The sequence below is a fragment of the Oncorhynchus mykiss genome, chromosome 10, assembly GCF_057628025.1.
Source record: "Oncorhynchus mykiss isolate SJ-2025 chromosome 10, ASM5762802v1, whole genome shotgun sequence".
NCBI lineage: Eukaryota > Metazoa > Chordata > Actinopteri > Salmoniformes > Salmonidae > Oncorhynchus > Oncorhynchus mykiss.
In genome coordinates this window covers 76,862,217-76,879,072 of record NC_143031.1, presented here as the reverse complement: position 1 = coordinate 76,879,072, position 16,856 = coordinate 76,862,217, and the positions used below count along the sequence as shown (strand labels likewise).

The 16,856-nt window shown below is 38.8% G+C and overlaps 1 protein-coding gene across 1 annotated transcript in view; it reads left to right on the top strand.

The window, feature by feature from the left end:
• The window catches only part of LOC110497213 (interferon-induced very large GTPase 1), a 34,681-nt gene that overhangs the window by 11,776 nt on the left and 6,049 nt on the right, over positions 1-16,856 (top strand). Inside the window, exons 3-11 of the mRNA XM_090188028.1 lie at positions 1,394-1,507; positions 1,626-1,739; positions 4,204-4,317; positions 13,770-14,064; positions 14,221-14,269; positions 14,497-14,763; positions 14,893-15,057; positions 15,595-15,699; positions 16,537-16,806. Of these exons, the coding sequence (XP_090044154.1) occupies positions 1,394-1,507; positions 1,626-1,739; positions 4,204-4,317; positions 13,770-14,064; positions 14,221-14,269; positions 14,497-14,763; positions 14,893-15,057; positions 15,595-15,699; positions 16,537-16,806 (1,493 nt within the window). The remainder of the gene's footprint in view (positions 1-1,393; positions 1,508-1,625; positions 1,740-4,203; positions 4,318-13,769; positions 14,065-14,220; positions 14,270-14,496; positions 14,764-14,892; positions 15,058-15,594; positions 15,700-16,536; positions 16,807-16,856) is intronic.

The following is a 16,856-nucleotide window of genomic DNA, read 5'->3' as shown; positions in this document are numbered from 1 at the left end:
CTGTCCCGGCACCACCCTGTATTGTTATTTTTTTACTGCTCCTCTTTAATTACTTGTTACTTTATACTCTTATTCTTATCTGTATTGTTTGAAACTGCACTGTTGGTTAGGGGCTCATAAGTAAGCATTTCACTGTAAGGTCTACTACACCTGTTGTATTCAGCATTTCACTGTAAGGTCTACTACACCTGTTGTATTCAGCATTTCACTGTAAGGTCTACTACACCTGTTGTATTCAGCATTTCACTGTAAGGTCTACTACACCTGTTGTATTCAGCATTTCACTGTAAGGTCTACTACACCTGTTGTATTCAGCATTTCACTGTAAGGTCTACTACACCTGTTGTATTCAGCATTTCACTGTAAGGTCTACTACACCTGTTGTATTCAGCATTTCACTGTAAGGTCTACTACACCTGTTGTATTCAGCATTTCACTGTAAGGTCTACTACACCTGTTGTATTCAGCATTTCACTGTAAGGTCTACTACACCTGTTGTATTCGGCGCATGTGACTAAAACAATTTTATTTGATTTGAAATATGTACTCCAGAACTTATTTAGGCTTGCCATAACAAAGGGGTTGAATACTTATTGACTCAAGACATTTCAGCTTTTCATTTTTTAATAATTTGTAAAAATGTCAAACAAATTCCACTTTGACATTTTAAATTCAGGATGTAACACAATGCATGAAAAGTAAAGGGGTGTGAATTATTTTTGAAGGCACTGTACCTAGCTACGGAGGAGCGGCTAATATGGAGGAGCTTTGAATGTCCAAGAGTTGGCTGAACACTGAGGCTAGCTCAACGCCCTGGACCAGAGCTAGCTAACAAGCTTGTTTGTGCAGCGGCACCAGAATTCAAAATAAGTATTTCCTTTCTGTTAAATCCAATGTGAAATGTGATAACTATAGTATCCGTAACTAGCCTAGAAAACTAGCTGGCAGGCAGACACTGGAAGGAGAGGTTTCTGTTTGACAGAGTAAGTGCTTTTCATAGGCGCTTTCATGCCATTTCCCATCAAATTTAAAAGAACGTTATTAATAGGTTCCCATAAAATAATGGTTCTGTTCCGGAACAGTAGAAGCCACTTTCGTCCACGGTTTTGTTTACGTTCCTCAAAAATGTTTTTGTTCCATTACGGTTTTCAGTTCGGTTCCCTGAACCGTTCCAATCCCTGTTTCACTATCAGAAGGTTCTCAAACTCTATAGCTGCAATAAAATTCTACTCTGTTCAGTGTCCATGTGCATAAAACAGACTTTTCTACACCCAGCTGTGAGTCCACTAGAACACTGGAGAGTGACGGAGAACTAAGGTGTTCTAATTATTATTTGTTGCTTGTCTGAACGTTTTTTATTGATTACCTCAGTTACTTTGTTTTATGTTCACAGAAACAATTTGAAGCATCTCCAGCTACTTCCAGCTAGTCATATGTCTATGAGTGACCAGTCAGTGACTTCAAGCAGAGACCCAAGTGATGATGGAGACCAAATCATTGATGAAAGGTAAACCAGTACAGCCTATACAGAGTAGTATAGCTGTGTGACATATACATGTATCATGTGATGTACATGTTTATTGTAGGTTCAATTGAATTGTGGGACTGTCTTTTGTTGCTTGCAGGGTCCATCTGCGGGGACCAGTGTCACCAGCTCCCAGTTATATATCCATGAAAAGTGATCAATCTATGGGTATCCCTCTTGGATTCAAAGAGGGAAACTTATCTCAAAAAGAGGAGTAAGATCACACATTTTATTTATGGCATTTTATCCAATTTGCTGTCACTAATGAATCTATTTACTGTTGTCGCTTGTAGGAGGCTATAATTGGTTGTATGCAGTAGAATATAGAAGAGTAACCAATTACATTGTTATTATCCTATTCAAGTCTGTAGAAAAGGGTTTTGTTCATTGTGTGTCCACCACAAGAGGTCCCCACTTGCCTTGTTATGACAGTCCCCCCAGGATTTCACCGTTTGTTTTTGTCATAGTTTCAGGCCAAAATGCTTGATTCTGCTTTGGCAATAATGACACTTTGCATTGCAATTTGCAATGATTTTGTGTAATTTGTCACGAAAATGCGCTGACAAGGGAAAACGTTTGTTGACGTGTTGCTTGATTGAACCAGTTTATGCAGCAAACGTGTTGTGATTGGTTAAAATTGAGAGCCCTCTTTTTGAATTGCGTTGATTGTGAACGCAGAATTACTAAATCCTGGAAGGACGATAGGTTGTGTCTTCTGTAAAATCACGCTAGAGATTTCAGGCAGTTGAGAACAGCAAGCAAACTTTAGCTATGAAGACAATGGCAAAACTCCTCACAAAAATGTGAGCTTTATTTCAAGATAAGCAAGTTACCATTGACCTCAAACTAATAATAGTTCAATGTTCTCTGACTTTTTGTGAAGTTTTCATTTGAATTAAAACATTTTTAATCTAGCATACAATGCTTGTTAGTTTTAACCAGCTAGCAAACAATTAGCTAACGTTATCTAGTTACCTAGCAACAGACTTGCCAGCTGTGTATGGAAACAATTGAATGTGTGTCTGCGAACAGGGGTTGTGAGAGCTTTCAATTTTGTGTAGATATGGGATATACATTTTTAAATAAATTATATATATACACTACCGTTCAAAAGTTTGGAGTCACTTAGAAATGTCCTTGTTTTAGAAAGAAAAGCATTTTTTTGTCCATTTAAAATAACATAAAATTGATCAGAAATACAGAGTCGACGTTGTAAATTACTTGTAACTGGAAACTGTTGATTTTTTTAAATGGAATATCTACATTATCAGCAACCATCACTCCTGTGTTCCAATGGCACGTTGTGTTAGCTAATCCAAGTTTATCATTTAAAAAGGCTAATTGATCATTAGAAAACCCTTTTGCAATTATGTTATCACAGCTGAAAACTGTTGTCCTGATTTAAAGAAGCAATTAAACAGGCCTTCTTTTTAGACTAGTTGAGTATCTGGAGCATCAGCATTTGTGGGTTTGATTACAGGCTTAAAATGGCCAGAAACAAAGACCTTTCTTCTGAAACTCGTCAGTCTATTCTTGTTCTGAGAATTAAAGGCTATTCCATGTGAGAAATTGCCAAGAAACGGAAGATCTCGTACAACGCTCGGTACTTCGTGCAAAACGCACAAAAGTGCTGTTTGAGTGAATGCTTACGAGCCTGTGGGGCAAAAAAGTATTTAGTCAGCCACCAATTGTGCAAGTTCTCCCACTTAAAAAGATGAGAGAGGCCTGTAATTTTCATAATAGGTACACTTCAACTATGACAGACAAAATGAAGGAAAAATATCCAGAAAATCACATGTAGGATTTTTTATGAATTTATTTGCAAATTATGGTGGAAAATAAGTATTAGTAACTAAAATAAGTATAAGTAAAATTACAGGCCTCATCTTTTTAAGTGGGAGAACTTGCACAATTGGTGTCTTGACTAAATACTTTTTTGCCCCACTGTATATATTCCAGGGTTTTTCTTTATTTTGACTATTTTCTACATTGTAGAATAATAGTGATGACATCAAATCTATGAAATAACACAATTGGATACATGTAGTAACCGAAAATTTGTAAATGTGATACTTCAGTTTTTTATTTTTAATAAATTAGCAAACATTTCTAATAACCAATTTGTCATTATGGAGTATTGTGTGTAGATTGATGAGGAAAAAATACAATTGAATGCATTTTAGAATAAGGCTGTAATGTAACAAACTGTGGAAAAATTCAAAGGGTCTGAATACTTTCGGACAGTATCCAGACCTAAAATGTAATTGATGAGGAAAAACATTTATTTAATCAATCTACACACAATACCCCATAATGACAAAGCGAAAACAGGTTTTTAGAAATTCAAGGGGTAAGAGATTGACTTTATTCATTTTGACATCAATTCATTTTTTATTTTGTTTTGTTATATCCACCTCTCATAGTGTTGTTTTACTATTCTTTTCAAAAGAAGACTTTTCTCAAAAAGATTTGACCCCCGATCTCACGGCCCCAACCCTGACCTTAAATCTAATCCTTAACTTAAACAATTTTGATCCCTAAGGCCTAATAATAACCTTTTGAATCGGCAGGTAAAATATTCACCCACTTTATGGGATTTTGTTGAAGTTGATAGCAATACTAATTAGTGGACTTTTAACGCTTCTACTCCTCGAAGTTATGAATTATTGTACTTTCAGAGTCCTTCTGGAGAGAGCAGAGTCTCCGACTCCGAGTTATGCATCAGCAAACAGTCACCAGTCAATGGATACGGATGAGGAAGACGAGGAGGAGAACTCGGCTCCAAAAGAGAAGTAAGATCATCCATTTTATTTAAGCAGAGGCTGCATGACCAAATCAGACTTTTCTTACCCAGAGCCCAAAAAACAAATCACGTTCTGTGCATGTGCTACAGAGGCTGTGAGACATGCGAGCTGAGACAGGATCAGAGACAGTGTCACTGTCAGTAGTGTCTTGGCTAACTGTTTTCCTCTTCTTTTATTTATTTATTCCAAGTAGGATCTCTTCATGAGAAATATTGTAATATTGGTATTGGTAACCATCTGGATGTCACCGGGATACAGTCTATTCAGTGGGGAGAGCATGCATGGCTAGTCGGCTCACAGTGTCCTTTGTGGGGGTTTATCCACCGTTGAATAGTTCTGTTATTAACATCATGGCGAGGAAAGTGCTAGCTAGCTATTGTAGCCACTTAATCAAGGCAAGAGCTAAAGTACAAGCAACAGTGGTTGCTAGGTTGTGGTGATATTTCACAGGAAATATGGCATTAACATTGTATCCCAAAATGGTCAATAAATTACACTTGAACACTTAACTAACTCTCCCAATGTAACACAAGGACACACACACACACACACACACAGGAGAGGGAATTGGCAGCGTTGGGAGCAAAAAAAGCAGAGAATCCTGCACATGCGCAGAAGGTTAGTTTTTTATGCTATTGGGAAGATATACAATGTTTTTAGCAACCCTGCCACTCCATCTTATTTTCAGGGTATTTCATTCAACTAAGGATCCATTTACACTTCAATATGAACTCCAGGATAGCATTGCTGTGTCTCTGCGTGCAGTTGGAAGGAAGTTGAAGGTTGTTTTGTGAGCCATTGCTAACTAGCATTAGCGCAATGACTGGAAGTGTGCAGACAACTTACAATTGCGCTAATACTAGTTAGCAACTTCCGTCAAAATGCCCAAATATTGTACTATCCCTTTAAGAAAGAGGCCTACACGTTCCCTAAGCGTTTTTGGAATGAAGCACATGGCAGTTTTTGGTAATCAGACTTATAAAACAAGCTCTTTGGGAGTGTCTTCATTATGGGCCATGAATAATTTGGATTCAACATTAAAACTCCCACCCACTCGTGGCGGACAAGTTTGGAGTTAACACTTTCCAGTTAATAGACCAGAACCAAACCAGTTACGGGTTAACTTTCATTCAAAATGACTTGACACAAGCGGAGTAGTCTCTGTAGACAGACATCCTTCCAGAGCCTTATCCGTTCATGTCCTGCAATAAATATTTCCGGTAGCTAGATGGAACTCGCATTGAATATTTTCAATGAGTGTATTTTCACAAGCGAGTTGTTTGCATGCAACATAACATTAGCGTTACAAGTTACAACCACTGACTTGCTGTGAGTACCAATGGGGACCTGAATCCTAGCTCTAAACCTGACTCTAATAGTAATATCAACCCCCCCCAATACACACCCAGTGAGTCTGTCTGTATGTGTAAAAGAGAGAGAGATCTGGACATAAGTCTGGTTCCATCTACACTCTGTAACGGCGCAAGTCTGTTGTGGCAATGGATACAAATGCAAAGTGTTTCTCAAGTGTGTGACACTTAGTATGCATGATATTAAAGAAATTGTGTTTTTAGGTTATTACATTATTGGTTTAAGTTACAACACTATTGATGAAAAAAGTTACCACTTTATAATGTAATCAATGGAAATGTAATATAATTATAATAATTATTACATTAAGCACAAAAACGATATTAAGTTATGCGGTCAGAATATTACATTATCAGCATTTATTACATTATAAATGCAAAAGTTATTACGTTATTTTCAGGTGTTACATTATTCACTGTTATTACATTATCAGTTGCTACAAAGAGGTCCAGGACCAGAGAGGTCCAGGACCTGAACCACAATTTGCAGTTCTCTCAGGGTCAGCTCAATGAGTTTAATCAGGAAAACTGCAAGATGACAGCAATATGTAAGTCATTGAGAGAGGACATCAGTTCTTTATGTTAATCCATGATAACAATGATGGAGAAATCAGATAATCGAGGGACAATCAAGGCGCAACATCGTTTGTTGTGGATGAAATTGCAGAATCTCCATGAGACCTGGAGTCTTAGGACAAAGTGAGAGAAAGAATCTCAGAGAAACTGAAGATGAACCACAGGAAGATTGAAGTGGAGCGTGCCAACAGGAGTGGAAAACCCACCACCGTCCCAGGTGACAAGCCCGATAGTGGTCAAATTTCTGAGTTTCAATGAAAACGTAGCTGTTCTGGAAAGAGCCAAGACCTTGAGAGGAACATACGTCTTCCTCAACGAGGACTATCCTGAAGCTGTGGGCCAAAAGAGGAAAGAAGTTATCCCAGCCATGAAAGCTGCAAGAGCGCGTGGGGACATTGCTTACATCAGCTATGAAAGGCTCATTGTCCACCCTCCCTCCCAAAAGCCTGGAAGGGATGAGAGAGCCAAGCCTATTGGTTCGTAGCTTCAAGCCTGCAGCGTGCGCACACACACCAACTGATTAATGGACTGCTGAATATTTGTTTCTCTTGTTTAGTTTGTTCTTTTCCATATTATGTCTATCTCTGATAAGCCACCCAGGAAAGGGCTGAAAATAGCCCATATTAATATATGTAGCCTTAGAAGTAAAGTTCATGATGTCAATAACTTGCTAACATCAGATAACATTCATATATTAGCAATTTGAGACTCACTTAGATAATTCCTTTGATACAGCAGTAGCAATACAAGGATATAAGATCTATAGACGAGACCGGAATGCTTATAAGGGAGGAGTTGCTGTATACAGTGGCTTCAGAAGTGTTCACCCCTCTTGACCTTTTCCACATTTTGTTGTGTTACAGCCTGAGTTTAAAATGGGTTAAATTAAGATAATGTCAAAGTGGAATTATGTTTTTCAGAATTTGTACAAATTGATTCAAAATGGAAAGGTGAAATGTCTCGAGTCAATAAGTATTCAACCCCTTTGTTATGGCAAGCCTAAATAAGTTCAGGAGTAAAAATCAGGTTTGACTCCGTTACACCATCTCTGTCAGGAGGAATGGGCCAAAATTCAACCAACTTATATTGGGAAGCTTGTGGAAGGCTACCCGAAACGTTTGACCCAAGTTATACAATTTAAAGGCAATGCTACCAAGTACTAATTGAATGTATGTAAACTCCTTGCCTCCTTGCTCGCACACGCTTTTTCAGTTCTGCCCACAAATTTTCTATGGGATTGAGGTCAGGGCTTTGTGATGGCCACTCCAATACCTTGACTTTGTTGTCCTTAAGCTATTTTGCCACAACTTTGGAAGTATGCTTGTGGGTCATTGTCCATTTGGAAGACCCATTTGCGACCAAGCTTTAACTTCCTGACTGATGTCTTGAGATGTTGCTTCAATATATCCACATAATTTCCCTGCCTCATCATGCCATCTATTTTGTGAAGTTCACCAGTCCCTCCTGCAGCAAAGCACCCGCATAACATGATGCTGCCACCTCCGTGCTTCACGGTTAGGATGGTCTTCTTTGGCTTGCAAGCCTTCCCTTTTTCCTCCAAACTTAATGATGGTCATTATGGCCAAACAGTTCTATTTTTGTTTCATCAGACCAGAGGACATTTCTCCAAAAAGTACGATATTTGTCCCCATGTGCAGTTGCAAACCATAGTCTGGCTTTTTTTATGGCGGTTTTGGAGCAGTGGCTTCTTCCTTGGTGAGCGGCCTTTCAGGTTATGTCGATATAGGACTCGTTTTACTGTGGATATAGATACTTTTGTACCTGTTTCCTCCAGCATCTTTACAAGGTCCTTTGCTGTTTATCTGGGATTGATTTGCAATTTTTGCACCAAAGTACGTTCATCTCTAGGAGACAGAACGCGCCTCCTTCCTGACCGGGTATGATGTCTGTGTGGTCCCATGGTGTTTATACTTGCGTACCATTGTTTGTACAGATGAACATGGTACCTTCAGGCATTTGGATATTGCTCCCAAGGATGAACCAGACTTGTGGAGGTCTACAATTTGTTTCCTGAGGTCTTGGCTGATTTCTTTTGATTTTCCCATGATGTCAAGCAGAGGCACAGATTTTGACAGTAGGCCTTGAAATACATCCACATGTACATCTCCAATTGACTGAAATTATGTCAATTAGACTATCAGAACCTTCTAAAGCCATGACATCATTTTCTGGAATTTTCCAAGTTGTTTATTAACTTCTTAGGGATGAGACGGGCTGAAATCCCGTTAACGGGATCGATTTGTCAACAACAGAAATCTCATAATTAAAATTCCTCAAACATACAAGTATTATACACAATTTTAAAGATACATTTGTTGTTAATCCCACCACAGTGTCCGATTTCAAAAAGGCTTTACGACGAAAGCATACCATGCTATTATGTTAGGTCAGAGCCTAGTCACAGAAAAACACAGGCATTTTTCCAGCTAAAGAGAGCTAAGTCACAAAAAGCAGAAATAGAGCTAAAATTAATCACTAACCTTTGATGATCTTCATCAGATGACACTCATAGGACTTTATGTTACACAATACATGTATGTTTTGTTCAATAAAGTTCATATTTATGTCCAAAAATCTCACTTTACATTGGCGCGTTATTTTTCAGTAATGTTTTGCTTCCAAAAGATCCGGTGATTTTGCAGAGAGCCACATCAATTTACAGAAATACTCATAATAAACATTGATAAAAGATACAAGTGTTATGCATGGAATTATAGATACACTTCTCCTTAAAGCAACCTCTGTGTCAGATTTCAAAAAATCTTTACAAACTGATGCTGGCACTAAGACCGCACTCAACGAGCTGTATAAGGCTATAAGCAAACTAGTTTTACCGTAGCCCTTCTCTCCTCTTGACAGGTGAAGTCTCTCATTCAGGTACATGCAGCTCATCTGTCTCACTTCCCTCTGCATACTGCAGCACAGGATCAGCCTGAATATGGCTAGCTGACTACACTACCACTTTTGCTAGGCACATTTGAACAGCCTAATCTGCAGTAAAACACCCATAAACATCTTATTTAAAGTGGAACTGACAGCGGTTTAAACTACTTTGCAGATATGAAACAATCATATCAGTCAAAAATATAAAATTCCCAGTGTATATGTTACAAAACCAACTTTATAAGAGGTTTAAAAAATATTTTTTTACAAAAAAATCCATGATGTACAGTAAGGCATTGTTGGCAGAATAGATGGATGCAGTTCAATGCGTGATTAATATAATTCACAAATACATTTTTTGGTAGTCCCAAAAATATTGATTGCAGTCAGGATGTAAATCACAGCTGGTCTGGTACATTGTGTGCTGCTTAAATTGAGGCAGACTACATAACTGATTTACAAATGCGCAATACTCGTTGAATATGCCCGGTGTCAGTAAACAGTTTGCAAAAAAACAGTTAAATAGTTGCCAGCAGCACAGTTACAAATGCTCTAGATAACATTAAAACAGCCTAACCAGCTTTGCTAGAGCGAATAAAATGATCAGAGTGAGGTGTTCTCTATTTGTGTCTGGTTGGAAGTCAGTTAGTTTGGGTGCTTGACTGCTGTTGTGAGGTCAGAACGCTCGGATCAACCCTACTCCACGGCCAGAGTGTCCAGTGTCAATAGTTCAGTATGTGCTCTGAACGCTCAGAGAGCAAAACGCTCAGAAAACAGATTTGAATGAGATTTCATGTTAAATTAATTTCATGCTAAAATGCTGTCAGTACACCTTTAATTTACCTTTATAATGCGGTTACTTTCTCAGCTCAAAATACACTTCTTGACTCTGCAGCTCTCGTTAAATAGTCTTACATGCATGTCTTCTCATTTTCTCCTTCTTTGTTATCCACTAGATACACCTATTTTCTCTAAACCTTTTGTAACTTCTCATTGGTTGAGAAAACTGTCAATTGATCAGCAGGTGTCTCTTATTAAAGAACCAGGGGTGCCAAATGGCATCACCACATTAAAGATGCACTATGCAGAAAACGCTCTGCCATTTCATGGTTGCTAAAACTCTAATAGTTTGCCTAATTTCAGTTTGTGACAAAACAAGCAGTCATAGTGTGGAGAATCATTGTACCACTGTGAAATAACTTTTCCATAACGATAACTATGGGATATCCAGCTGTTTGAAGCTGGTGTACAAAACCGAAAGTAAAGGATACAAAAATGAAACTTCAGAACGCAAAGCATAGAAATATAATAGATATACCGCTTCTTAGACTTGCTTTCAATGGGAATAAAATATCTGTACCTCACATTTCTTGGTGAATTTTGGTTGGGTTGCCCAAAAAGGTAAACATTGTAGCTTTAAGTATCCATATTTGTTTACCACTCCACATAAGATAATTTGTTTTATGTAAGTGCCTTTTATTAAATTAGCAAACAAGAAAATGAGCTTTCTGCTTGTTTCTTAACCTCCCTCAACAGTAGCAGTGGCACGCCTTTCATGAAGGCAATTCTTGAACTGCTCGAGCAGTAGCGGTGCGTGGATAAAATCACTGGGGAAGACCAGCCATGAAAAAAAAGCCATATTACAATTACAATCTATGTGTTGTAATAATTGCGTTGTTTGCTCTATAACCCGTTAGTTCATATGCCTTGTCAGTGTGATACAGTGCATTCGTAAAGTATTCAAAACAGACTTTTTCCACATTTTGTTACAATACAGCCAGATTCTAAAATGTATTAAATAAAACAATTTCCTCATCAATCTATACACAATACCCCATAATGGCAAAGTAAAAATTTTAGCAAATGTAAATTAAAAAATAAATAAATACAGGAATACCTTATTTATTTAAGTATCCAGACCCTTTGCTATGAGACTCGAAATTGAGCTCAGGTGTATCCTGTTTCCATTGATCATCCTTGAGATGTTTCTACAACTTGATTGGAGTTCACCTGTGGTAAATTCAATTGATTGGACATGAATTGGAAAGGCACACACCTGTCTATGTAAGGTCCCATCGTTGACAGTTCATGTCAGAGCCAAAACCAAGCCACGAGGTCGAAGGAATTGTCCGTAGAGCTTTGAGACAAGATTGTGTCAAGGCACAGATCTGTGGAAGGCTACCAAAACATTTCTGCAGCATTCAAGGTCCTCAAGAACACAGTGGCCTCCATCATTCTTAAATTGAAGAAGCTTGGAACCACCAAGACTCTTCCGAGAGCTGGCCGCCTGGCCAAACTAAGCAATCAGGGGAGAAGGGCCTTGGTCAGGGAGGTAACCAAGAACCCGATGGTCAGCTCCAGAGTTCCTCTGTGGAGACGGGAGAAACTTACAGAAGGACAGCCATCTCTGCAGCACTCAACCAATCAGGCATTTATGGAAGAGTGGCCAGACAGAAGCCCTCTTGGAGTTTGCCTAAAGGCACCTAAAGACTCTCAAGACCGTGAGAAACAAGATTATCTGGTCTGATTAAACCAAGATTGAACTATTTGGCCTGAATGCCAAGGGTCACGTCTGGAGGAAACCTGGCACCATCCCTACGGTGAAGCATAGTGGTGGCAGCATCATGCTGTGGGGATGTTTTTCAGCGGCAGGGACTGGGAGACTAGTCAGGATCGAGGCAAAGATGAACGGAGCAAAGTACAGAGAGATCATCTACATGAAAACCTGCTCCAGAGTGCTCAGGACCTCAGACTGGGGCGAAGGTTCACCTTCCAACAGAACAATAACCCGAAGCACACAGCCAAGACAACGCAGGAGTGGCTTTGTGATAAGTCTCTGAATATCCTTGAGTGTCCCAGCCAGAGCCCGGACTTGAGCCCGATCGAACATCTCTGGAGAGACCTGAAAATAGCTGTACAGCAACACTCCCCATTACACCTGACAGAGCTTGAGAGGATCTACAGAGAAGAATGGGAGAAACTCCCCAAATACAGGTGTGCTAAGCTTGTAGCGTCATACCCAAGAATAATCAATGCTGTAACCGCTACCAAAGGTGCTTAAACAAAGTACTGAGTAATGTGATATTTAATTTTTTAATAGTTCATCCCAAAGGTGTTTGATGGGGTCAAGTTCTTCCACACTGACTTCGACAAACCATTTCTGTATGAACCTCGCTATGTGCACGGGGGCGTTGTCATGCTGAAACAGGTTGGGATTTCCCCAGAATTGTCTAGAATTCCACTGTATGCTGTAGTGAAACCTGTTGGGGATGGGTGTACCGCTAACTGTACAATTTCTACCCAAGCAGCATGACACGTAATTCAAGTATTTTTTTTTGTGGTTAAACATTTAGGTACATAAGTGTCTTATATCGGCTGAAAGCTGAAATGATTGTTAATCTAACTGCACTGTCTGATTTACAGTAGCTATTACAGCGAAAACATGTCATGCTATTGTTTGAGGAGAGCATGCAACAACAAAATATATATTATTATTTTTCACCTCCACATATTTACTTAAATTCTGAAATCTTGCTCTGATTTGTTTCGAAAGGGACCCAGAGACATGTTGTCTCGCTTTTGTTAGATAAAATCATTTTTCATATCCCAAAAAGTCGCTATGGTTGGCTCCATCGATTTGGGAAATCCACTTGTTCAACTTACAAAGAAAGGAATCTGAAAATCTACCCCTAAACTTTGTTTCAACAAGTCAAAATGTGTTTGTATTTGTTCCTCAGACACCCTAAAAAATTATCAAACTTGAATATATCTTTCGGAAAGAAGTATGTTCAATAGGACACCGATTGCAACTGCATCATGGCGCGCAAGGACACCGATTTTTGAAGACTGTCTTTATACAAAATGTCATATTTCTTGCTTGTTCTTGAAGTTACAAGTCTGAAACTTTGCACATACACTGCTGCCACCCCGTGGACAGCCTCCTGGATGCAATTCAGATCGTATCTTGCTGTTTGACCTTTCTCTTGCATTTCAAAGATGGTCTCTCTCGCTTTTTGTTTTTCTTTGGATTTTCTTCTACCATATCTATTGTGTTATATTATCCTACAATAGTTTAACATTTCTACAAACGTCAAAGTGTTTCCTTCCAAATGGTACCAAGAATATGCATATCATGGCTTCAGGGCCTGAGCTACAGGCAGTTTGCTTTGGGTATGTCATTTAGGCGGAAATTGAGAAAACGGGGCCCCATCCCTAACACTGGAACTAAGAGGCCGAGCCTCCACAGACCTACCACAGACAAACTGACTTGTTGGAAAGGTGACATCCTATGATGGTGCCACGTTGAAAGTCACTTAGCTCTGCAGTAAGGCCATCCTTTCCCAATGTTTGTCTATGGCGATTGCATGGCTGTGTGCTCAGGTTTATACACCTGTCAGCAACGGGTGTGACTGAAATATCATTTGAAGGGGTGTCTACACACTTTTGTATATATAGTGTACATGATTGACATGTATATAAAGTACATTTTTCTTGTGAAATTTAAAGTTGCTTGGCCAATCTAATAAATTAATGTATTTTGTTATGTTTTAGTGTTTACATTTTAATGTGTGTAATTGTCTTACACTTCAGGCCAGGAGAGGTGGTCTGTGATGTATGTGAGGTCCAAGCTGTGAAGTCCTGTCTGACCTGCAACCAGTCCTACTGTGAGACCCACGTTAGGAAGCACTACACACTACCTAAACTACAGAGACACACCCTGGTGGAGGTGACTGGAGACCTGGAGGAGAGACTCTGTCAGGAACACCACAGAGCTCTGGAGGTGTTCTGCAGGACAGACCAGAAGCTGATCTGCTTGGAGTGTTCAGTGACAAAGCACAAAGGTCATGACACAATCATTGAAGAGATAAAACAAGCTGGAAAACAGGTAGGTTCTGTTCTCTTTTCTTGTACCTGATGATGTTCTTTAAAGAAGATATTGAATTTGATAATAATGATGTTCAGACATACAAGCTTTTTCATCGTATGTTCTGTAAAACATGTGTTTTTCATCAAAATAATGGATTCTTACTCTGTTTTCAAGACTTTTGATAGAGATCAATGTCGAAGACTAAAGCTGGCCTCAATTGACGGTAGGTGTTTGTACAATCAAGAAATACATTTCCCAAACATTGTATTTTCAGACCTTTACATGGTGTTCAACAACATACATACAATTTTAAGACCATTAAAAGAGGAAGATGAATTTGTTTAGATTAATAATTCTTATTCCATAATGATTGTTTGATTAATATGTATTTTTATTTTTTGTTTCGATGCAATTAAAGTAATAATTTTTCTCTTCCATTATTTCTTTAAGTGCTCCCCCTTCCTGGTGAGATCCAGTTCTCGCCCGTGACATCAGGCTCTGTGTCTCTGAGCTGGGGTTCTCCTGAGGGACTGACAGGACCACAGACTTTCAGAGTGACCTGGGGATGTGATGGAGAAGAGAGGAGCCTGAGGGTGGAAGATGGGTTTAATGTTGAAATAGATGGACTCCAGCCTGGTAAAAAGTACCAGTTCAGTGTGGCTTCAGAGGGAGAAGATGGCAGACAAAGCAGACGGATCTCAGCATCTGTATTCACTGGTACAGTAACTTGAGTTGGTCTTTGGTTATGTGCTTCTAGGGATGTTGTTGTTTTCATGTGATGTCCAAACAAGACATTAACAAACAAGACATCTTATATTTTGTCAAACAAATTATATTTCTTTCTAGTGGTCCCAGCACCCATGGACTTACACATAAAACAGTCTGGAGCGACCTCCTTCACTGTCAGTTGGTCCAAGGCTGAAGAATTGGAGAAAGTCCCACAATACTTTCTCATATCCTACTGCAGCCTGGGAACAGAGACCCGCTCTGCCAATACTGAGGACTCCTACAGAACTCAATTCAATTCAATTCAAGGGCTTTATTGGCATGGGAAACATGTGTTAACATTGCCAAAGCAAGTGAGGTAGACAACATACAAAGTGAAAATATAAAGTGAAAAACAACAAAAATTAACAGTAAACATTACACATACAGAGGTTTCAAAACAGTAAAAACATTACAAATGTCATATTATATATATATATATATATATATATATATATATATATATATATATACAGTGTTTTAACAATGTACAAATGGTTAAAGGACACAAGATAAAATAAATAAGCATAAATATGGGTTGTATTTACAATGGTGTTTGTTCTTCACTGGTTGCCCTTTTCTCGTGGCAACAGGTCACAAATCTTGCTGCTGTGATGGCATACTGTGGAATTTCACCCAGTAGATATGGGAGTTTTTCAAATTTGGATTTGTTTTTGAATTCTTTGTGGATCTGTGTAATCTGAGGGAAATATGTCTCTCTAATATGGTCATACATTGGGCAGGAGGTTAGGAAGTGCAGCTCAGTTTCCACCTCATTTTGTGGAACTCTCTCTGGCCTGCAACCTGGTACTCAGTACAACATCAGTGTCTCAACTGTGTTGAACAATGGGGAGCAGAGCAAACCTCTCTCTACAACCATCTGCACAAGTAAGCCTCATACCGACTCACTTCACTTCTGGGGGGTGGAATTGGACAAATCTGAACTAGACTGAACCATTTTTCTGAAGAGGAATTGTGTTCTTGTTTTAGCTGTCCAAAAATTATTATTTTGGTAGTCTAAGAAGTTTAGAATTCTAATTGTTAGAGCCTAGTGTTGTAAAAGGCTAAAGAGATGAGTGGTGTAGTGACCCAGTACAAGGGTACTTGTTTTTAAATACCCCCAAGGCAAGCTAATCTCCCCTGTTATAGGTCATGTTGAGAGATTAGCATATCTTGGGGGTATGATGTTTGACCCTCTGTAACTTTCTCACTCATCATTATTCATGATTCATTCAGGACTATTTGTAATCATGGTAGCATCCACATTAATGTAGATATGTTATTATATTCTTATTTATAATAAAAGTTACTCCAAAATGACACAATACATTATTTACCATTAATTTCTATTAGGCACAAAATATTCTGAAACAATCCAGCAAGTTTGTAGTCAAAAGCTTGATGTAGTCATTGGGTGCTAGGAATATGGGACCAAATGCTAAACCTTTGACCACTTTATTTATAAGAATCTTTAGGGGTGTCAATAAGTTGGACCCCTAACTTTTTTGAGAAAATAATATGTATATTTCTATGAGCAGTTGTATTAGTATAAAATAATATCCACATTTGTTTGCAATATAGGCCAGTATTGGATGTATTTTATACAGTCATTATTGCTCATCTTTATCAAGAGGGTCAATCATTTCAAACACCACTGTATGTTACAAATCACCATGTTTTTAATAATCCAATACAACTCTGTTTTGTGTTATTTCTGTTACACAGACCCTTCGCCTCCAGGAAATCTTGTTATATGGTCCTATAGTGCGACCTCTGCTAAACTGATCTGGGATCATCCTGATGGCATGGAGGACATCCTGCACCACTTCAGGGTGACATGGTGTGACAATGCCAGTCCAAGTGAGTCCTTCACTACCAACAAGATCTTTGGAAATGTTACTGGTCTGACGCCAGGCACAGAGTACACCATCACTGTCTGCACCATTGACAAGAGAAATATGGAGAGTGACCCAGTCTGTACTACCCTACATACAAGTAAGTAATCAACTGCAGCTTCAAGATGAAATAAACTTGAATATTTTTGT